This window comes from Pelodiscus sinensis, chromosome 1, assembly GCF_049634645.1.
Source record: "Pelodiscus sinensis isolate JC-2024 chromosome 1, ASM4963464v1, whole genome shotgun sequence".
Lineage (NCBI taxonomy): Eukaryota > Metazoa > Chordata > Testudines > Trionychidae > Pelodiscus > Pelodiscus sinensis.
Window position 1 is genome coordinate 234,129,746 of NC_134711.1, and position 22,462 is coordinate 234,152,207.

Below are 22,462 nucleotides of genomic sequence, written 5' to 3' on the forward strand. Positions count from 1 at the left end.
GGCTCCCTGCCCCACCGAGCTATTGCAGCTCCAGCCCAGCTGGGCAGCCACACATGTGTCTCCCAACCCCACTGGGCAGACCGGCTGCCACGTGCTGATGGCAGGCTCACTGAGAATAAGGAAAAAAACAACAAATGGTCGGGTAGCACTTCATAGACTAACAAAGTAAGGCTGTCTCCACCTCCTGGAATATGTGTTGTGGGGTTTGAAGCCTGTCACCAGGGGATTCTCCCAAGCCCCCCAGTCATAGTCCAGGAGTTCTCTGATCCTGCTCCTGCCAGGACCAACCTCTGACACACCATAGGGGACTCCACCATCTGCCCATGAAACCAAGGATTGTGTAGCAGGGGCTCTGTAAGGAGATCTATTCCCTCGGTAGCCACCATGGGCATGGTTGCTGTAACCAGAGTCCAGGTCCAAAGGAGGCCCTGGTAAAAGATAAGCAGCTCAGAGAGGTCTCACGGAAGACCTCTTGGATGGAGATAAGTGAGCTCCTGGTCAAATTGGAGCCCTAGGACGCAGCAAAGGAAGGCGTGCACCAGCATGCTCCATGCCAAACCACCTGTATTATAAAGGAGTCTCTGCAGGGCATGGACGCAGAGCACAGGGACCTGTATGTGTATGAGGATGCCTTCTCTAAGGGAAGATGGAAAACCCTGCAGAGACCTAGTGCAGTCCCAACCAAATAAATAAATGAATGAATGAATGAATTCCGGAACTTTTGGAGATGGGCCAGGAATGCAGGGTCAGGCACAGGTTGTTGAGCTGGTACCAGAGCATGGACAGGACCAGTTGGTTGAGCACTAGTGCCCTTCCTCACAGTAGCCCTGTGCACCTCTGCAGCTGCTCAGTCACCTGACCCTCTAACCTTGCCAGTTCTCCGGTGGGGACAGATGTGTGGCAGAAAGATAAATTCTGAGATAAAGCAGCAGACGTGCTCTCCACCGAATGGCCAGAAGTGCTGGTGGCAGGGAGGGAGCTTGCCTGCCACCTATCCCTGACCATCCAGTTAGAGCTGCTGACCCAGGCAAAAGAGGCTACCAAGTCAATGGCTTGACAGGACGCCACCCAGACCAGGTTGCTTGGGCCCTGGACCACAAGGAGCACATCATCAGCATATGCTGAAAGGATCAGCCACAGCTCTGACTCACAGAATCCCAACCCTGTCAACCTCTTACGAAGGAGACACAGGAAGGGCTCAATGGCCAGAGTACACAGCTGGCCTGATAGTGGGCAGCTTTGATGCACGCTTTGCCTGAAGTTGGTCAGTTAAGCCTGACCAAGCACTGAGTGGAAGTACCTGGAGAAAACCTACACACTGGGACACAAAGCCCAATGCACAGAAGATACCCATACCCAAGCCTTCTCCTCATCCAGAGACTAGAAGGCGAACGACAGACCATCCCTAGACATATGCTCAAGGAGATCCTGGACCAAATACAGATTATCGAAGATGGTATGACCAGGGATGGTATATGTCTGATCAGGATGGACCACATCCAGCAGCCCAGACCCCAACCCCAGCAAGATGGCCTTCACCACAACCTTATAGTCCATGCTGGAGAGATGGAGTGCCTGTTCCGAAGGATGTGGAGGCACCCTTCTATAAAAACCCAGTGAGCACAGCTCACCTGCAGGACATGGGGAGGGACCACTACCCAAGGACATAGCCCATTGGGTGGCAAGGTTTGGGGCTAGGACATCCCAGAACAGGCAGTAAAACTCCACAGTTAGCTCATCTTGCCCAGAGATTTATCAATAGGAGATTTATTATCTATGAGACAGAGACCTTCCGAGGACTTGGCCAGAGTGAAAGGCAACTCTAGTCAGTTCTGGTCACCCATGCTGACCCTTGGGAATTCATTCCAAAGCACTCTGTACGCAGTGGCGTCATTCCGATCTGGGGAGAAAAGGCTCAGATAGTAGACTCTAGTCCTCTCACACATCTCCAGTGGATCCATGAAAAGGGCACTATCTTCCCCTTTTCTCCAGGCCATAGAAGAAGTGGGAGCCAAGATCTATGTCCCGCAAGAGACAGATGCAGGATCAAACAAAAGCACCCTGAGTACAAAGGTCATCAAGGGCCTGGATCTCCTCCCACTTCTTCCAGCACATTCTGCAGAGGGACTTATTCCCAGAGCTGGTGGTCAAATGTCTCTCCAGCTCTAAGACTTCCTGTTCTAACTTCTCTGTCACCATATTCCTCTGCTAGCTGCCCCCCTGAATAAAGCTATGGCAGAGGAGGCAGGCATGCACCTTTCCCACATCCCATAACCATTATGTAGAGGGAAAGGCACTCCTCTGCCTTTGCCAGGCCACCCAGAACTCTTGGAAGGATGCCACAAAGCCTTCATTCTCCAGCAGACTGTTGAAATGCCAATTGGCTGGCTCCGGCTTCTCCAAAATGAGAGGTGGTCCAAAAACGGGGCCAGCCCAATGCTAGAGGAATGGGGTATGCAAAAGATGCTGACAAAAGAAGCAGATGCAGTCCAACTGGAAGCGGCATGACCGATGGTCTTCCCCCTGGACATAGGTGAATGTAAAGTCATTGTCTGGGAGGTGGCTTTTCCAGAAGTCCATCAGGGAGTGGTGATCTATACACGGCATTCAGTCCCCATGCATTCCCACTCCTTGAGGGTGCAGTGGAAATCCCCAAGATCAAGCACTCGCAATGATCTAGAGAGCAGAGGGAGGCAAATGTTTGCCTGAAGAAACGCACTGGCTCTGGGTCCGATGTTGGGGCACAGATGTTGATAAGATGCAGTGTCAGCCCTTCTCCCCAACCATGGAAGTGCAGCAGAACCTCGGTAGTCCCCAGTACCTCAGGCTGTATACTGGGGAAGCACAAGGTTGCCACTCTGACCTGATGAGCCAAAAGGAAGCTAAAATTTCTCCACACCAGCTACCAGCTAGCTTTGGTGGCAGGGTCCATGTGGGTCTCCTGCAGGAAGATGACTGATTACCCTCCTTCTCAAAGGAAGGAGAGCGCCTGACACCTGCAGAAACCCACCCTACAGCTCCAGGTGTTCAAAGTGGCAAAGTCAGGCAGTGACATAGGGAGGGCTGGTGAAGATCTTTGTGGGCAGGAACACGAGTAGTCCCCATAGGACTGACAGCAAATCATGTCCAACCTCAAAAGCCAGCAGGGCATCCGGGAAGCAGCGGATCCACTGGTAGGCTGCCAATGGTAGGCTTCCTGGTCATTTCAAATTTTCATTTAATTTTATGAACAAAAATTCAGAAACACTAACTGTATAAAATCAGAGTGAAACTATGCTTTTGGGGTTGAATGAAAAGATTTGCTTCAGCCAAAATGCAGGTTATCTTTTTTTTTTCACTTTTTGATTTGCTGATATTTTAAAAAAAGATATTTTTAGATTATCCTTGAAATAATTTTTTTCAATGTCAGAACTGAACTGAAAAATCCAGTTATTCACCCACCTTTACACAGCACTGCTATGAAACTTAATCCATCAATGATTGCAAAGCTCATTACATTTCTATAACACTCACCATCAGAAGATCTCATAGCATTATTACTTTATCTTCTAAAAATGCAGTTAATCACATCAGTGTTTAATCCTAGATGTTATAGCTGCCTTTTGAGCTTTATACTCATATGCTTTCTGCACAAGAGGATTATAAGCAGTTTGCATCTTGAGCTCAAGTCCACCATTTTCTCTTCAGAAGTCAGAAAATAAACTATCTGTGCCACTCAAATCATGTTTAAATGTGTATTCCAAGCCAATGCACCTGTCATGTGCTGCAAGTAAGTATTCTTCAAATCAAGTTCTTGGATTTTCAGGTATAGACCATAAGCTGCTGTGATTTTAATACTTCCATTTGAATAAAAATATACAAACAGACTTCTAAATAAGAAGCTCAAGACTTACACATGAATCCAGGTATTGTTTCTGGATATCTTGATAGCCCTGAATAGACAGAAGAGAAAGGGCATGACTTTTAGCATTTCTCAGTGGTACTCAAGTGATGTCATGTTGTGATGCTGCATCTCAAAGATGCCATATTTGTGTTCACCTGGAATGATGTTCTGTTTTGGACACTTCACCGCTTTGTGATGGTGAGTTCTTTTAATGTCATTGCATTCTGAAGCCTGAAGTAAATCTAAGATTATTTAGTTGTCATGCTAGCATGACTAATTGAACATAAGTGATAGTTATGACCTATGTTTTGTGAATTTCAGAACAGGTAATAACCTTAGCTTTGGATTGTTCAGGGAGAATAGTTGAATGAGGAAAAACTAGGAAGAGAGAAGTACGCTAGCCTGAATTCTCTAGACAAATGAGGGGGTGAGTAATTAGAATGAAGATAGAGCAAGAAAGATAGAATGATTGTGTGTGTGTCTCAGAAAGTAGCTTGTGGACCTCTTATGACCACAACATCTTAAGAGGCTAATTTTCAAAGTAGGCCTGAGTATTCAGGTTTGCCAGAATTGCCTGCCCTACAGTCTTCTCAATGTCCTTCCCGCAAAAGCAATATTAGAGACCAACTTATTAACAACACTGATTTTTGAAAAGGTAGACATAGATAATCTCCAGCGCAATACATCCACTCTCTTTTCACAAGATTTTGCAAATCAAAAAGGATATGATCCAAATCACAGCATAGTCTGCCCTGGACTCCAGCCAGAACAAAACCCTAACAGAAATTATCTTATATTTATTAGGAAAAACTTTAAAAACAACAAATAGTCTAGTAGCGCCTTAAAGACTAACAAAACATGTATCATGTAGATACCATCTACATGTTTTGTTAGTCTTTAAGGTGCTACTAGACTATTTGTTGTTTTAAAAGTTTTTCCTGTTACAGACTAACTTGGCTACCCCTCTGAAGCTTATATTTATTATTTGCCAAGTCTCCACTGTCCCAGATCTGCCACAACAGAGGCTTCCGATCTGAGAAACAGGTGGATCTCATGGCAGCAAGATGGACTTCATTGTTTAGCTACCCGCTTATTGTTGACAAAGGTTTTTGCAAGTGTATCCTACCTTGAAAGTTTGCGGATGATAGAAAAGTTTGCGGATGATACAAAACTGTTTAGGATAGTCAAGATGGAAGCAGACTGTGAGGGACTCCAAAAAGATCTCACCAAACTGAGTGATTGGGCAACAAAATGGCAAATGAAATTTAATGTGGATAAGTGTAAAGTAATGCACATTGGGAAAAATAACCCCAACTATAGGTACAGTATGATGGGGGCTAATCTGGCTATGACAAATCAGGAAAGAGATCTTGGAGTTATCGTGGACAGTTCTCTGAAAACTTCCACGCAGTGTGCAGCGGCGGTCAAAAAGGCAAATAGGATGCTAGGAATTATTAAGAAAGGGATAGAAAATAAGACACAGAATATCTTACTGCCCCTGTATAAAACTATGGTACGCCCACATCTTGAATAGTGTGTACAGATGTGGTCTTCTCACCTCAAAAAAGATATTTTGGCCTTGGAAAGGGTTCAGAATAGGGCAACTAAAATGATTAGGGGTTTGGAATGGGTCCCATATGAGGAGAGGTTAAAGCGACTGGGACTTTTCAGTTTAGAAAAGAGGAGACTGAGGGGGGATATGATAGAGGTTACAAAATCATGAGTGGTATGGAGAGGGCGGATAAAGAACATTTATTTATTAGTTCCCACAATAGAAGCAGTAGAGGACGCCAAATGAAATTAATGGGTAGCAGGTTTAAAACTAATAAAAGAAAGTTCTTTTTCACACAGCATGTAGTCAACCTGTGGAACTCCTTGCCAGAGGAGGCTGTGAAGGCCAGGACTATAACAGAATTTAAAGAGAAGCTAGATAATTTTATGGAGGTTAGGTCCATAAAAGGCTATTAGCCAGGGGATAGAATTGGTGTCCCTGGCCTCTGTTTGTCAGAGGCTGGAGAAGGATGGCAGGAGAGAAATCACTTGATCATTGTCTTTGGTCTACCCTCTCTGGGCACCTGGTGCTAGCTACTGTCGGCAGACAGGCTACTGGGCTAGATGGACCTTTGGTCTGACCCAGTACGGCCGTTCTTATGTTCTTGAAAACTTATTCCTATATTTTCTGTGGCTTGGAGCCTTGCTATTTAGGACTGAATGTTCAGAGTTTAGCATAAGAAACGGATATTCCCTTATTTCATCTGGCAATAAGGCTTCTTTAGTGCCTGCAAAAGCTCACTCTCCTGTACATGAAAGAGCATTAGTATAAGTGAGTTTGGTATCTGTGTACCAACTTGCACACTGAAGTACCCAACTGAGGGGGTTGAGGGCACAGCCTTCTAACTTAATTGAAAATCTGGCCCTTCAATTTTTCCTCCCATTTTGAGTTGTTCTCTACATATCGGATACATTCAGACTTGTATGGAGCTTTGAACAGCAGAAAACCTGTTAGGGCTAGCCAATTCTTTTTAATTTACCAGTAAGAGGAATTCCAACCAGCAATTAGTGGAAGTGGATTATTGACTCTCTGCTAAAAGGACTGGCAACTCTGTGTTTAGTTTCCCTTGGGCTTATTGCTTAGTAGCTTTGTTTGGAAACTCTTTTAGCAAAACATTATGATTTATTTTCTGTATTATCAGAATACCAATCATAGAACAAGGCCCCATTGTGTTAGACACAGTTGCAAAACAAACAAACAAAACCCAAGCTTGTCTCAACTGTTTTCGCTCAAATCTTTGTGGCTACATCTAGACTGCAGGCTTCTTTCGGAAGAAGCTTTTCTGGAAGAGATCTTCTGAAAAAACTTCTTCTGAAAAAGTGTGTCCGCACTGGCCAAGCACATTGAAAAAGCAATCCGGTTTTTTGAAAGAGAGCGTCCAGACTGATTGGACACCCTCTCGCATATAAGGCCACTTGGAACTACTTCAGGCAGGGCTTTAGATCACCAGTTGCTTCTGAGTGCTGGTGCCGGCACCTAGCAGAGACACACGCTTACATGGCCCCCCGGACAACCATTTCTCTCCTTCTGCTGTGTGCTTGCGTACCTCTCTGAGGGACAGCAAAGCTCTTGCAGTGTGTGCGGTGGTTGCCCAGCTTTTTTGGATGCCACAGCTTTTTCCTTTGTGCCATGGAGCTGGAGCTGCCTGTGGGCATGCAATGGCCCCACATGGCCATGCTGAAGTTTCTGCAGCACTTTGTGCTGGCTGCCTTCCTGGTCCTGCACAAGCTCGACACCGAGCTCATTCAGGGGGCGTAGGGAGGAAGGGCTTAGATTTATAAGGAACTGGGGAAACTTTTGAGATGGGGAAGCCTATACAGGAAGGATGGGCTCCACCTAAACCAAAGTGGATCCAGACTACTGGAACTTAAAATTAAAAAGGTTGCAGAGCAGTTTTTAAACTAAGAGATGGGGGAAAGCCGATTGGTGCAGAGGAGCATGTGGATTGGACAGAGACGTCTCTTAGAGGACAGTCTATTGATAGAGATTATCTAGGTTTTAGTCAGGAGAAGAGGATGGATGAGGATAAAGTATGGGCCAGATCAGACGAAAAACATTCACATAAAAAAGAATGACACCAGAAAAAAGCACACAAATAAACAATGATAAGTTTTTAAAGTGCTTGTACACAAATGCTAGAAATCTAAAAAATAAGATGGATGAACTAGAGTGCTTCGTGTTAAGGGAGGGCACTGATATAATAGGCATCACAGAAACCTGGTGGAGCGAGGACAATCAATGGGACACAATCATTCCGGGGTACCAAATATATCAGAAGGACAGAACAGATCGTGCGGGTGGGGAAGTGGCACTATACGTGAAAGAAAATTTAGAATTAAATGAAGTAAAAATCTTAAATGAATCAACATGTTCCATAGAATCGCTATGGGTAGTACTTCCCTGCTCTAATAAGAATATAACAGTAGGGTTCTATTATTGACCACCTGACCAGGACAGTAATAGTAACTATGACTGCGTAGAGATGTGGTCTCCTCATCCCAAAAAAGTATATACCGACACTAGAAAAGGTTCAGAGAAGGGCAACTCAAATGATTAGGGGTTTGGAATGGGTCCCATATGAAGAGAGATTAAAGAGAGTAGAACTTTTCAGCTTGGAAAAGAGGAGACTAAGGGGGGATATGATAGAGGTATATAAAATCTTGAGTGGTGTGGAGAAAGTGAATAAGGAAAAGTTATTTACTTGTTCCCATAATATAAGAACTAGGGGCAACCAAATGAAACTAATGGGCAGCAGGTTTAAAACAAATAAAAGGAAGTTCTTCTTCACACAGCACATAGTCAATCTGTGGAACTCCTTGCCTAAGGAGGTGGTGAAGGCTAGGACTAGAACAGGGTTTAAAAGAGAACTAGATAAATTCATGGAGATTAAGTCCATTAATGGCTATTAGCAGGGCTTGACAAATAATACAATCTACTCACCCGTGGCGAGTAGATTGTAACCCAGAAGAACTGGGTTCGGGCAATTTGCACATGCCAATATGGGTAAGGAATGGTGTCCTAGCTTCTGTTTGTGAGAGAGTGGAGGTGGATGGCAGAAGAGAGATCGCTTGATCATTACCTGTTTGATTCACTCCCTCTGGGACACCTGGCATTGGCCACTGTCGGCAGACAGGGTACTGGGCTGGATGGACCTTTGGTCTGACATAGTATGGCCATTCTTATGTTTCTGGAGGCAAGACATCAGTTCTGACTGATGGGACCGGCCGATTACGGAGGGGTAGGACGACCAGCAGTGGCTCCAAAACTTCCGCATGCAGAAGGCCACATTTTTGGAGCTGTGTGCCTGGCTTGCCCCTGCCCTCTGATGTCACGACACCCTCCTGCAGCCCACCATCCCCCTGGAGAAGTGGGCAAGGGAAGTGTCCGGCCACAGTGGGATCCCCCCCATGGGTGGCAGAGGAGCTGGGAGCAGCCTGGCCCTCCCTGGCACCCACACACGTCTGCGCCTGGCAGCACTGCCCGCCGGAGAGGGTGCTGTCTTTCATGTGCAGGCATGCCCATGTGCGGCACTCCTCTGTGGTCTAGAGTCATGTCTGCACCTTTGTGGCCAGGGCCGCATTATGACTTTCGTGGGCCCTAGGCACTTTTGCCTCCATAAAAAAATATTAAAAATTATTTTTGATATAACTTTAAATACGTTAACATTGTTTTTTTTCTGTTTTAGGCAAAATTTAATAGATTTTCGTGGGCCCTAAAAGTTTAATTTTTTTCTGATGTGAGAAAAAAATTAAAACATTTCTTCAACCCTAAAAGTTCATTTTTTTTCTTCTGATCTTAAAATAGATTAAAACATTTTTGTGGGCCCCTAAAAGTATCGTGGGCCCTAGGCACTGTGCCTACTGTGCCTAATGGATAAGTTGGCCCTGCTTGTGGCTAGCCTGCTTCCAGCTATGGTAGGTGGTGGGAGGGCGTTTCTCCCTCACTCTCTCTCCCCCTCCTCCCCCCGGGGCCAAAGGTGTGTGTGGCCTCCCCTGAGTCTGGGAGCAGGATCCCGGGCATGCTCAGGGGCTGCCTGCTGAGTCTGCGTGGTGCACACTGCTTCTATATGTGGTTCCACATTCACGGATTGCAGCATGATGTCCAGCACGAGCAGGCCAAGCAACACTCACATCGCACCTCACCCCCTCTGCGCCCGCCTCCCCCGCCCTATGTGTGTGACAAACTGAGAGCACTCACCTGAAGATCCCTCTCCGGCATCAAACGATGCCTGGAAGACATCCTGGCTCGCAGCAACTGGCTCCAAGGAGAGCATGACAGTGGCTGTCTCATTTTCCTCCTCCTCCTGCTGTCCCTGGTCCTCCTTCTCCTCCACAATAACTTCCATCAGGGTGACAAGAGGCAAGTCAAGGCCGGAGTCCACCACAACAGGTGAAGAAATGGCTTCCCCACCCCAGGTTTTGGTGGCACTCCTTGTAGTAGGGGCAGGTAAGGGGTCCTGCTCCGGAGTGCAAGCTGTGCTCTCTGGCCCTCATGTATCCCTGGCAAAGCTCTTTCACCTTACTATGGATCTGTTCCAAGGGCCAGGGTGGGTGTCCACGCTCCGCCATGGACTCAGACATCTGGCCATAAATGTCCACATTCTGGCATTTGGAGCAGAGCTCCTGGAGTGTCTCCTCCTCTCCCCAGAGCTCGTGGAGGGGCAGGATCTCTATTCCAGACCAGGAGGGTGTCTGCCTCTTGGTCCCCCTGGGAGAGTCCTTGGAGCCCTGGTGCTGTTCCCTGTGAGGGCCAGGAAGGTCTTAGGGAACTTGTGGCTCTGCCATGGGTGAGCAGGCCTTTGACAGGGAGAGCCGCGCGGTCAGGGTGCTGCTCCCAGGCCGGCTTCCAGCCATAAGGTTTGTCTAGGGTGTCTTCAGCTTTAAGAGGGGCCAGGAGACAGGAACTATAGAGTTGTGATTATTTTGGACGGAGTGGCCACCAGGGCACCTGTGTTATTTCCTGGAGGGCTGTTCTTTTGAAAGAAAACCTTCTTCCCCATCCACACACTCCTGTTTCTGAAAAGGCTCTTTCAGAAAATCCTCAGAGAAAGAGGATTACAGCTGTCAGAAAAACCCCTCTGTTCTTTCGATTTTCTTTCGAAAGAACGTGATTGCAGTGTGGACGTAATTCAAGTTTTTTCAGAAAAAATTCTATAGTGTAGACATAGCCAGAGTCAGGGCCGGTCCTAACCAATTAGTGGTCCCGGTCGACCGCCTGTCTCACCCATAGGGTTGCCAGATGGTTTTAAAAAAATGCCCCCTGAAAATGGCAACTGCTCGCCCCTAACACCGGCTCTGGCCAGAGTTACCCTCTCTTTCCAACTGGCAAATGCATCAGGCTAGCCATTTATTAGGCAGGGGATATAGAGAACTCCCTGAGTCCAGTTTTATAGAAAGATCTTGTTCTATCTAACTGAGGTGGAAAAGGAGGAGGATGTTCAACTGCAGGCATTTACTTTCACTGATAATTTTTAAAAAGCCTCATGTTGGAAGCTCAGGAAGAAACAGGACTAACAAGGGTTGTCTTCAGAAAGGCAGATCCCATAATAATTTTCTTTATGAGAGTTTTTCTACAGATGCATTCCCCAAAGTCCTTTTCCCCTAGTAAAAGGAACTTATTGTATACATTATTGAATTTTGAATTCAATTTGAATTAGAATTATATTTTTGTATGTTTTGATCTTTTTTGCACAATATATACTTCAGCAAAGAATAATTCTAAGCTTAGAATTGCCTGCTTTACTCCCAGTCATAAAAGTTCAAAAACAGACAAAGCTGAACATGACAAATGTGGATAAATCTATAAACAAATAACTGCATGCACAATATGCCTCTGAGGACTATATTCACAGAGGGATTTAGGCTTAGTGATGCTGAGCATCACAATGTTTAAGGGTCTAGCAAATTACAGGAACATCACTGGGTTTCAGAAAGCCTGATTTTAGGTACTTGGGATTTTTATATGATGAAGAGGTAAAGAGAAATGCTTTAAAATAGAATTCACAAAAGCCAGCATGCTAGGGAGAGAGACACCTAAAATAGTCAATGAGAAATGAAAATCAAATAGGTGTGTGCTAAATCCCATCCCTCTAACACCTTTATTTTCCCCATCTGACATCAGAGGAGAAGAAAAACGTGGGAGACCATCTGGGCCGTCACACCAGAATTTCTAGTGGGGGAGTGAGCCATGGGAAGGCCAAATGGTTGTCCGGCCCCCATGACCCATCTCCAATCCCAGCCTCGCTCCTCGAGGGAGGGAGAAAATCAGCCCCATTCTTTGGCCTGCTGGAGCATGGGGGAGGAAGGCTGGGGCAATGAGCCGCTGGTCAGCTGGAGCATGGGGGAGAGAGGCTGGATCAATGTGCTGCTTCTGCCTTCCCCTGACCAGCCGGAGCACAGGGAAGGGAGGTAGGGGCACTGCGCCGCCTCAGTCTCACGATTACTTGGAGGACAATGGGGGGAGGGGAGAGTGCATTCCCACCCTTTGCATCCCCCCTTACATATGGGCCTGCCATCTTGCAAATCATCAGGGCTCTGCCCTAAGCACTGAGTATGGGGTATTTGGATGTGGGGTGCCCTTGGTCTCACCTGGTGAAGCATCTTCCATTGTGGTTAAAAACTGAAATAGTCACTGGGCCAAAGGGGGGCGGGAGGGGATGATTCTGTAACCTGGTGGTTAGGTTGGAAGTCCCAGGGTCTGGTGCCCCTGCTCTAATTATGGTTTAATTTTGCCTCTAGTCAATATTAGTTTCCCCAATGTACACAAATAATCAGTTCCCCCTTGTCCCTTTGTGTCTTTCACACAACAGGAAGGGAAGAAGAAGCCCTGAGGAAAAGCCCTTTTACCTGCTGGCCTAAATTGTTGAAGTCCAAGACCCCAAGCCTCTTGCAATTCTAGTAGAGAGATATAAGGGACTAATCCAGTTTATCATCTAGGTGTGAGACATTTAAAAACCTACATTTGTTACACACACTTTTAAATTGTATTACTCTTTAAAGGGTGCTGCCAATTTTGCCAGCTTAAATTCTCAGCAGCCGTATTAAACGAGTGTTTTCTTTTTTGAAGGAAAAATCTATAACTAGCATTCATTGTATGGGCTCACACGGGTGCGTAACTCAATAAGTCATGTGACGCAACACTACATAGCAATACAACTCAGAAGTGACTATAAACACACAGAGCAGACAGCAGATAATGCTAGGGTTTGTGCCCAAAGCCTGAATTGTGGCTTATCCACTGGCCACTGAAATTCATCTTGAGAGTTCATTTCTGTTTTGTTTTCCAAAATGGCCTTTCAGCTACCAAATTATTGCTTTTCTCTTCAGATACAAATGTATCCTCATTCCTTGCATTCTGCTCTGGGAAAGCAACTTATTAAGAGCTCCTAAATGGGCAGGTTACTGGGTTTGTTTTTATTTAAATGCTTTGAGCCCTGGATTTTGAGACGGAAAACTGTCCCTCTTTCCCAATTCCGTCCTTAACTAAGACACCCAACAAGAGCCCAGTGGGGTTGAATTAGGGTTGCCAGGTGTCTGGTATTGAACTGGACAGTTTGGTATTTTCGCCTCTTGTCCAGTAAAAAAAATTCAGAAGATACCCGACACCTAAAATGTCCGGTACTTTCTGATTTTTTCCCAGCCAGGAGGTGAAAATCCTGGGCTGTCTGGCTCAATACGGAGGCAGCCTGGCAACCCTAGTGCTTACCGGATTCCACAGGTGAGCTGTCTGGCCCCACGCAGGGAGGCAAGATGGCAGGCAGCCGCCAGCAGCCTGTTAGGGCCAAAAAGTCTCACCACATGTTCCTTAAAGGGGACATGCTGTTTTGGGTTCTTTTTCTTAACAATTCTCGGGGTCCTTTTTTTCTTCTCTTAATAACTCTCGGGGTCCCTTTTTTTTGTTCAGTATTTTTTCTGAAACCATCTGGCAACCCTAGGTTGAGTTGGTTGGGAGGATGGGAATTGACAGTCATTCAGCAAGTCAGAGGGGACAGAAGGTGCCAGGGGATTTAGGAACCAAGTCTCTCCTGCCCCTTTGGTTTTTATGTACATTGGAAACAGGTAGGTTTGCCTAACAAGAAGAAAGACTCCAGGACAAAACTCGGGGGGGGGGGGGGTGGCAACCCCAGGAGCAGGAGCATCAGCCGGCAGCCGCGGCTAGCTCTTAGGGAACTGGAAGACGCGCCAAGCTGTCGCACACAGAAGGCGGGAGGACGGCGGTGGTGGGGAAACGCGGAGAAGCTCAGCCTCCAGGCCGGGCACACAGACGCCAATGCAGCCCCCTGCAGGCGCGCGTCTGGCCTCCCCCCGGCGCACGTGGGGCTGGCAGTGCCGGAGGCTGCGGCCACAGCTTGAGCCCTGGCAGCGGCGCCTCCTGCAGCTGCAGCTGCCTCGGTCCCACCTCCCGCCTGGGGGGCGCGTTCGCTGCTTGCTCCGAGAGCCCCCTGCCCGGCGCACGGGGGCCGCCCTGCGAGCTGGCCCCTCGAGCGAGCCGGGCAGCGGAGCGGAGCCGCGCCGGGGGCAGGGAGCGGGGCGGAGCCTGGCCGGAGGCGCCAAGGGAGCGCGGGGGCCGGGCTCGCTCTCTTTAGAGCCGGGCAGCGGGGCGGGAGCCGGGCTGGCAGCTGCGCCGCGGAAGCCGCAGGATGGGCGCTGCCGCCTTTGCCTTCCCCAGCCCGGGCGGGACAGAGCGGCCCCCAGCACCTCGGCAAGTAAGTAGCCGGCTTGGCTGAGCCTTGGGAGGGAGACCCCCAGATCCCAGCGCGGAGGGGCTTGGAACAGCCCGGAGCAGCCTGCCCCTCTGCCGCATGCTGTCAGCAAGAGAAACACATCTCGGAGGTAATAGCGATGTAGCCTGTTAGTCTAGTTTAGCTGAAACAAAAACCATCTTGTTAGTCTTTAAAGTCCTGTGTTTTGTTACGTCTCAGAGGGGCAGCACTGTTAGTCTGTAACTTTAAAGCCAGCCAGCCCTCCTGCCGCACCTTAGAGACTAACCAAAACAGCTGTCCCGCCAGGAGCCTTAGTGGGAACAACCCACTGAAGTTTTGTCCACCCAAGCTCATGTTTCTGTATATTGGCTAGTTCCTAAGGTGCCACAGGACAGCTGGTTACAAGCCAGTCTGTGATGCGGTGGCCCTGGCTGGTGGTGACAGGCACTGGGCATTTCCCAGTGTTAATTTATTACTTAAACTTTCTTCCACCTTGTCCTAACTGGCATGCAACATTCAGACATGATTGTTTTCTAATTCCTCCTGCTGCCTCCACTGAATTGCAGGAGATTACATCTTCTCCACAGCTGAGCTAAGAATCACAGTGCTGGGGATACTACTTTTTTTTTTTTTAATCCTGACTGGTGCACAGATGTAGATGTATTGTTTTCCATGCCAGATTAAAATTATCTGGAAAAAAGCTATAAAAATGTTAAGAAATCCGGTTAAGTCACACACAAAGGTCTGGCCAGCATTGTATTTCATTTATTTGGCCGTACATATGTGTATTCTGCTGACAGATGTGAGGCAGTTTAAATGCTTGGCCAGTTTTAAGGTTCTTCATGAAGAAACTGTGTATTCATCAGTTGAAAAAATGCCATACTGCTGCTGATAAAGCCTAAAATAGCATCCCAGAGTGACTCCCCAAGTCCCCAAAATGGCACCTCTTTGTCACTTTTGCTCCGTATTGATCTTCTGTATTGTCTAAGTGGCAGTTGTAAGTTCAATTGTAATTACTTGCTTTTCCTTCTTGAATAGCAAAGAGCTGTGGTGTGTGAGTATAATTTTTAAGATTTTTTTAAAAGTTTTTCCCACCACAAAGGTAGCTTGGAGTTTTCTTATAAATCCTTCCTCTCCTTTAATATTTAAAAAAATTCCTTGCCCCCTTCACAACTACGATGTTTTCCTCTAAATGAGGGAGGCTATAGGTTTTAGTTTGTTTTGATACACTAATATAAAGAGAGGATGCAGTTTTCAAATGTGGGTTTCCAAAGTTAAGTATCTGAACAAGTAGTCTGATGTTCAGAGTTTTGGGGACATCTGTGAGTGCTACAAAAATTTGTCTTGCGTTCTGTATTTGGATTACTTCCAAACACCTGAATTGAATCTTTCCTGTGTCATCTTTTCTGTGCTTCAGGCATGTACAAGGCTCCATCATCCTTGTGTAGCCTGGGTTGTACTTTGAGATTCCCATAAATTCTCGGTCTGAGTAGTGTTCAAGAGGGATTCTTTTGAGTCTTCCCCTTTTGTATGTGGAGAACTCAAATGCATGACTTTAGTTTGCTATATATAAGCTAAAAAGGTAAGAGATGATCATGCTTGTATTTGAGTTTTAATATAGTAAAAAAAAAAGTACCTTAAATTGTTGACTAAAAGGTGGATGCTCATTAATCCATCATAAAATCCACTAATTAGTTGTTTGCATCTTTAAAAAACTTTCAGCTATAAGACCTACTTTGCAATATCAAAACAGTTTTAAACATTACATTTTCAGTACACTTTTATGCTAGATAAATGTACTTAAGTTCATTTTTTTTAAACGAACCACTGCATTTACTGAGAAACTTTAAATCAGGTTCAGGGCTATACCCCAACAAGTTACAGTTTATTATACCACTCTGATGTGTACCAGCAGGGTGGCTGCTTTTTTGTTTGTTTGTTTTTGGCAAGAGGTTTTGGACATCTCATTGTGGGTTTTTTTTAAAACAATTTTATCAACAAGTAAGCTTGGGGGTGAATTGAGGACCCTTTGCTGGCATAGTTTACAGCTTTGCAAGATAATGCACATTATGAATTCCTCGACTGGAAATAAAAATATATAATTTCAAAAATATAAACAGAAGTCCCTTATGCTAGTAAGTTCAATAACTTTAAAGTCAAAAGCTGTTTCAGATTATTTCCAGTGTTTTCCTTCCCACCCCAAAGCAAGCTAATAGGGTCTGACGAATGCCATGCGATTCATTTACTAATGATATTTTTTAATTGTTGTAAAGCCACTTAGAGATGTAATATTAAAAAAAAAAAAGTCGGGTTGACTGTTCAATTAAGAATTTGCTAATCAGAAGAGGTGAAAAATCATACTGATCTAGGGCTCAATCCCACATCATGGTGAAGTAGGTACTGAGAGTCCTGGAACATCTCACAGTAGAACTGAGCACCTGGGATATTCATATCACTTAGTTATATGATAATATTAAACTATTAACCAGATAAATCCAATTTAGGATCTCAATTTAAATGAAGTCCAGAGGCTTTCTTAACATTATCATTTGGCATGTGGTTTAGCTAAATTTATAAAGAAATACAGGCTATGGTATTTGTGTTTTTAATATGGGACCTACTCTTGTCTAGCACAGAACTATCTACATGTTTTGTTAGTCTGTAAACAAATGGTCTGGTAGCACTTGTTTTTTCCTGTTTAGACTAACTTGGCTACCGCCTGAAGCTTCTTTCCCCACTAGGTATCTTTATGTCCTCTTGGAAATTTAAGCAGACTTTACAGCCAAAATAAATACAAACTAGGCTAAGTATTAGCACACATCCCCGATGTGTGTGGTTTTTAACAATTAGTATTTATTTCTCAAGCCCATAGATAACTGCTTTGTGTTTTCCCATACGAGCTAAGTATTACTGTAGTATACAGTACATGAGAAGTCTGTGGCACTAGACAGTGATGGCAAAAACATACCCTACCTGAAAAAAGAAGCAAACAGTGAGATGGTGCGGTTTGCAGGCTAAACAAAATTCTTCAGGATAGTCAAATCCAAAGCATATTGTGAAGAGTCACAAAGAGATCTCATAAAACTAGGTAACTGGGCAACAAAATGGCAGATAAAATTCAGGGTTGATAAATGCAAAGTAATGCAAGTTGGAAAACATAATCCCAATTATGCATACAAAAGGATGGGTTCTAAATTAGCTGTTACTTCTTTTTCAAGACACTGGTGTCCAAGGATTGCTTAATGTAATACACCTATTTTTTTTCTTTGTTTTCATTTGCATTTTGTCCCTGCATGCTTCCCTGCTATTGCTTTAAAGTTACTTCTACAGGTTGGACCCCCCTGGTCTGGCACCCTTAGGACCTGACGGGTCCCGAACCAGTGAGTTTGTCAGACCAGAGGAGGTCAAGGCTCCCAACTGCTATTGGTGCTGCTCCGGTCCCAGCTCTGGCCACTGAGATCTGCTCCTGGCTCTGGTCAGGGCTGTGTTCCCCACTGCACCAGTCCCACTGCCACCAGCCCCGGTTAGGGCTGCATTCCCTGCTCTTCCAGACCCACTGCCTGCCACGCCAACTGAGGCTGTGCTTCACATAGTGGTCCGGGCTGGGTTCCCAGCTAGCACCCTTGGCCTGCTGCTGCCCCCTGACCTGCAGTTGCTCCAGGAGAGGGGGGCCTTGTATGAGGCAGTGCCCCCCCCCCATCTTGTAGCCTGTTGGGGTGGGGCTGAGCACTGCAGGCTGGTCTTTGGGGGCTATCTCCAGCCTCCAGTGGCCCCCTCCGTCATGCAGACTGTTTGGAGGTGTGCTTGAGGGGGTGGGGCTGGCCAGCTCCATGGCCTGCCCCCAGCCTTCACCCCCCCCCTTGTCCTGCAGGTTGTCTGGAGGGGACTAGACTCTGGGGGCTGTCCCCAACCTCTAATGCTGCCCCCCCCCCCATGGTCTGGAGGCTGTGTGCGGGTATTGAGGCTCTGGGGGCTGTTGTAACCAAGATGGAAAAACTTAAACAACAAATAGTCGTGCAGCACCTTTAAGACTAACAAAACATGTAGATGGTGCTATGAGCTTTCGTGGGTACAAACCTAGTTCTTCAGATGAATGGCTATTTTTTTTTTAATTTTTCCAGTTACAGACTAACTTGGCTACCCATCTGAAGCTTTTGAAACCAAGATGTTTTCCCTGGATAGGGTGGTTTTGCTAACTGTGCATGTGTACCTAAAATGTGCGGGGCATGCCGCTTTAACCTTAGCAGCTCTTTGATTGGATGCAAATGGAGTGCACACAAGTCAATGTTGTGTGCAATCAGCATATCTCTTGGTTCACGTGCGTTTCACTTTAATATTTCCGGTAGGAAAACAAAATGTCTTGCAGGCCACACTTAGAAGCCTGATTGGCTGCATGCAGCCCCCAGGCCTCCGCTTTCCCACCACTTCCCGAGGCTTTAAGGTGGAGAAGCTTCTCCGTAGGGGGCCATATCTGAGAGATTTTTTTTTTTCCAGTTGGGGCCAGATCAGTATTGTTTTTCTTTTTTGCTTCTGATTAGCGTGTGGCCCCTGACTGATTTTTTTTTTTTCCCCTCCTATGGCTTGATGTCCCTCAACAAAAGGTTTCCCCACCCCCGTTTTACAGTTTGGGGAGCTATACACACACCGCAAGTGACACAGTATTGCACTGGAAAACTAACTTAAAACCATGTTCTTTACTAACCATTTCCTCGTGCTAGTGCTTGACTTACGAAGTGCTTACCTGGTCTTCTGCATCATAAACTGCTGGCTACAGAGAAACCTTCTGAAATAGCTTTCATAAGTACAAAAGGCGCTCAAAGACGTCAATTAACTCATTTTATACAGATAAAAGACTGAGCTTTGGCAAGAAGAACTTTTGTTAAAAAAGACAATATAGTCTATTGTTGTAGTTTTTTTTTGTATTGGGTGTAATACTTGTTTTCTTTCCATGTGTGCAGGATATTTGTGCCAGGAAGACGTTATTTGTGACACTGGGAATGAATGCCATTACTAGGCATTGCTCTGAAGAAGAACTTTTTCAGGCAGCTTTATAAGATGCCTTCTACCTGTGGCCTAAAAGTAATTATCTCAGATAACCCAACTTTTAAATAATGAAGGTGCCCTGGAGGCTTTCAGTCTCTTCTGTTATTCAGCCTACAGAGTTTCATACACAAATGATTACAAGAATAAGCAATGCAATAAGCTTTTCTACAGTGAGACACTATTTTCTATTCTAGTTAATGGTCAAGAAGCAGTTAGTTGACTGAAGACCACAGTAATCTAGTGCTTATTTGCATTGTGATGGAGGCCTACTTTTGTAAAGTAGCTCGAAGATCTGGGAGTAAAACATTTAATTTTTCTGCGTTCTCTGGTCTGCTATGATGTCAGAAATGAGTACCAACTGGACAGCCAACCTGAGCTTTGAAGCAGCTGCAGATCCTCATGAGTCAAGAACTGGACTCTCTAGAACAGGGCACACCATAGTGGCTGTTTTTCTTGGATTTATCTTGGTTTTTGGCTTCTTGAATAATTTGATTGTTCTCATACTCTTCTGCAAGTTTAAAGCCCTGCGCAACCCTGTGAACATGCTACTGCTGAACATCAGTGCCAGTGATATGCTTGTGTGCATCTCTGGCACCACACTCAGTTTTGTATCCAACATCCATGGTAGATGGATTGGAGGGGAGTATGGTTGTATGTGGTATGGCTTTGTCAATTCCTGCTTTGGTAAGAGTCTAAACATTTTTGTCTTACTATTATTTTTAACATGATGGATGTGGAATGTATATGTGTACTGTCAGTGTGACTAGCATTGTCAGGAAAATCAGCGAGGGATTCCAAGACCACGCATGACACTTTGGATTACACATTCCTGCAGTATTTGATGCATAGTCATCATCTCATGCAGCATTAGATCACCAAATGTGGACTCCCTACCCCAAACTGATGCTCTCCTAAAGGTAAACATCCAAGGCATCTATCTTGCACTAGGCAATTGCCACATTAACACAGTGAGCACTCAATAATAAAATGGTAGTGTATAATTAACATGTATTTTCAGATTATCTGAAAATAAATTCTCAGCCCCATTACTGTCTTGTTTCTCAAAAACCTATATCCAGATCGTTTTACTGTGCCTGTCGGTTCTGTTTTTGTGAGCCACCAATGTATTTAAGCATACAAGAATTCTGTTCTGTAGATTACTTGGAGGGGTGGTTTTCTGTATAGTTCAGTATCCAGTCTGCACTCTGAGACAGTAGATATGAGTCTTGTGTAGGGAAGAGGAATGTCAACATGTAGATGACTACACGACATGTAGATGACTATCGGTTAATCTTGTTGACTACATGCATCACCCTGCCCTTTCTACCTCTGTATTAGAGGCAGCAAGGGGCGGAGGAGGCAGGAGCCGGTGCCCTTGGGGAGCAGGCTTTTAATCTGCCTCCTCACGAACACCAGATCTGCCTGTCCACCCCCTCCACCCTGCACTGCTGCCTCTAATAGAGAGGCAGCAGCATGGAGGGTGAGGGGGGGCAGATGGAGCTGATACATCTGAGGAACTGACTTTCAAGACCAGAGCTGCCTGTCTCTCCCCCCTCCCCGTGCTGCTATCAGAAGCAGCGGTCAGGAGCAGAGGAGGTTGCAATGGAGCAGCATTGACCTGCCTATGGACAGGGACTGCTGCCGTGGAACAGCCTCTGTTCACGGGGAGCTTGGTCGCTCCTGTGGTCGCCCCACAGACAGGCTGCTGCTGCCTGCAGTACTGCCTCTGTATCTGATATAGGGACAGCAGTGCGGGGTGGCAGAGGGCTCCTTAGGAGTGGGGCTGAGAGCCCACTGGCTGCTGTTTCTTCCCCTGGGGGCTATTGGATAGTCATGTAACCACTAACATTTGATGTGGTCACACAACTATTCATTTACACTACATCTAACATCCCTAGTAGGGAGATATGGTCACCTATGTTGAATAAAGGACACCTGGTAAAATTACTTCTATTCAAGCAGTTTAACTGCAGTTAATCAGAACTATGTAGTATAGTAATTCCTCATTTAACACGTGCCCGCTTAACATGTTTTCACGATAGCACGATCTTTTTTTTTTTTTTTTTTTTTTTAAGGGAACATTTTTTGAATTACACAGCTATCCCCGGAATAACACGATTTCACTAGCTGGCCTGTCGCCGGCAGCTGCGCAGGGGAAATTGGTGGAGGGTTCGCCTCTTGCTGCACCATTCCCCGGTGACCTTCTCCCCCCCCCCCCCCTCGCTGGGCGCAGTGCGGGTCTTGGCAGACCCATCACAGGGGCATACTCCCAACCCAATCCCCCTCCCCTCCCCTCTCCTCCCTTCCCCAGAGCCAAACACCTCCCCTCCCTGCTGTAACCCAATCCTCTTTCTCCCCCAACCTTACGTCCTGGTCCCAACAGACACCACTACTTGAAACGCAACCTCCACCTTTTCCATGATTTTCAGTGGAAAAATTGACCCTGCATAACACGTTTTCACTTAACATGATCGTTTTCTGAAACATATCTATAGTGTTAAATGAGGAATTACTGTACAAACATTCAAATTAACTACAAGTCAGCTGAGCCCCTCTTAAAACAAAATAGTAGCGGGGGTCTCATTTTTATTTACCTTCTTATCTGTAATGCTTGCATGGGGAGAGGTGACATACCTACGCTGCCGGGCACCTCTCTCACATGGGAATGGGGGTGGCCGGCTGAACTGGCTCAACCCTGCTGGCCCAGTGCTCTCCAGGCCTAGCTGCATCTTCAGGATGGACCTGCCTCTCTTGGTACCTGGCACCATGTTGTTTTGAGGCAACGTGGGGGACATGCAGGGTCACAGGCCCCCTGATTTCTGTGAGGGTTCACACCAGAACATGGCCAGCAGCATCCTTTCGGCCCTCTATAGGAGGGAAGGAATGGGAGCTGCTTCTAGCCGTAGGGGTGTGGGGTTGGAGAGTAAGGATGATGTGGCTTATGTCTTTACAGAGATCATATCTTCACTTTCTCTTATCCATTCTCTCCTCCCCCCCCCCACTTCCCTGTGGTTAGAAGCAGCTTGTCCCTGCCTGCCTCCTCCCTCCACTGCTGTCTCTGACATGTGGGGGGGGGGGCAGGTTCCTTACATGCACTGGCTCCTGCCTGTCCATTTCCCCTCCTGCTGTGCTGCTACTGCATGGGTGGGGTGGGGGAGACTGGCATAAGCCATTACACATAAGGAGCCTGCCCCTCCCCCCAGGCGTGTCAGAGGCCGCACAGGGGGAGGGGCCGAATGTAATCGTGCACATTAATCGATGAGCCCAGGTTCATTGGTTAACC

At 46.3% G+C, this 22,462-nt stretch overlaps 1 protein-coding gene across 5 annotated transcripts in view; it reads left to right on the forward strand.

The window, feature by feature from the left end:
- Positions 1 to 13,650: 13,650 nt before the first annotated feature.
- Positions 13,651 to 22,462, forward strand: part of LOC102452866 (pinopsin-like) — a 159,834-nt gene continuing 151,022 nt past the window's right edge. The window contains exons 1-2 of one of the 5 annotated variants that reach the window (XM_006114559.4): positions 13,997 to 14,266; positions 19,095 to 19,863. In XM_006114559.4, coding sequence (XP_006114621.2) covers positions 19,515 to 19,863 — 349 coding nt within the window. In that variant the 5' untranslated portion in view covers positions 13,997 to 14,266; positions 19,095 to 19,514. Of the gene's footprint in view, positions 14,267 to 19,094; positions 19,864 to 22,462 lie in introns of all 5 variants that reach the window. The other 4 variants (XM_006114560.4, XM_075917861.1, XM_075917870.1 and 1 more) reach the window with 4 other exon arrangements.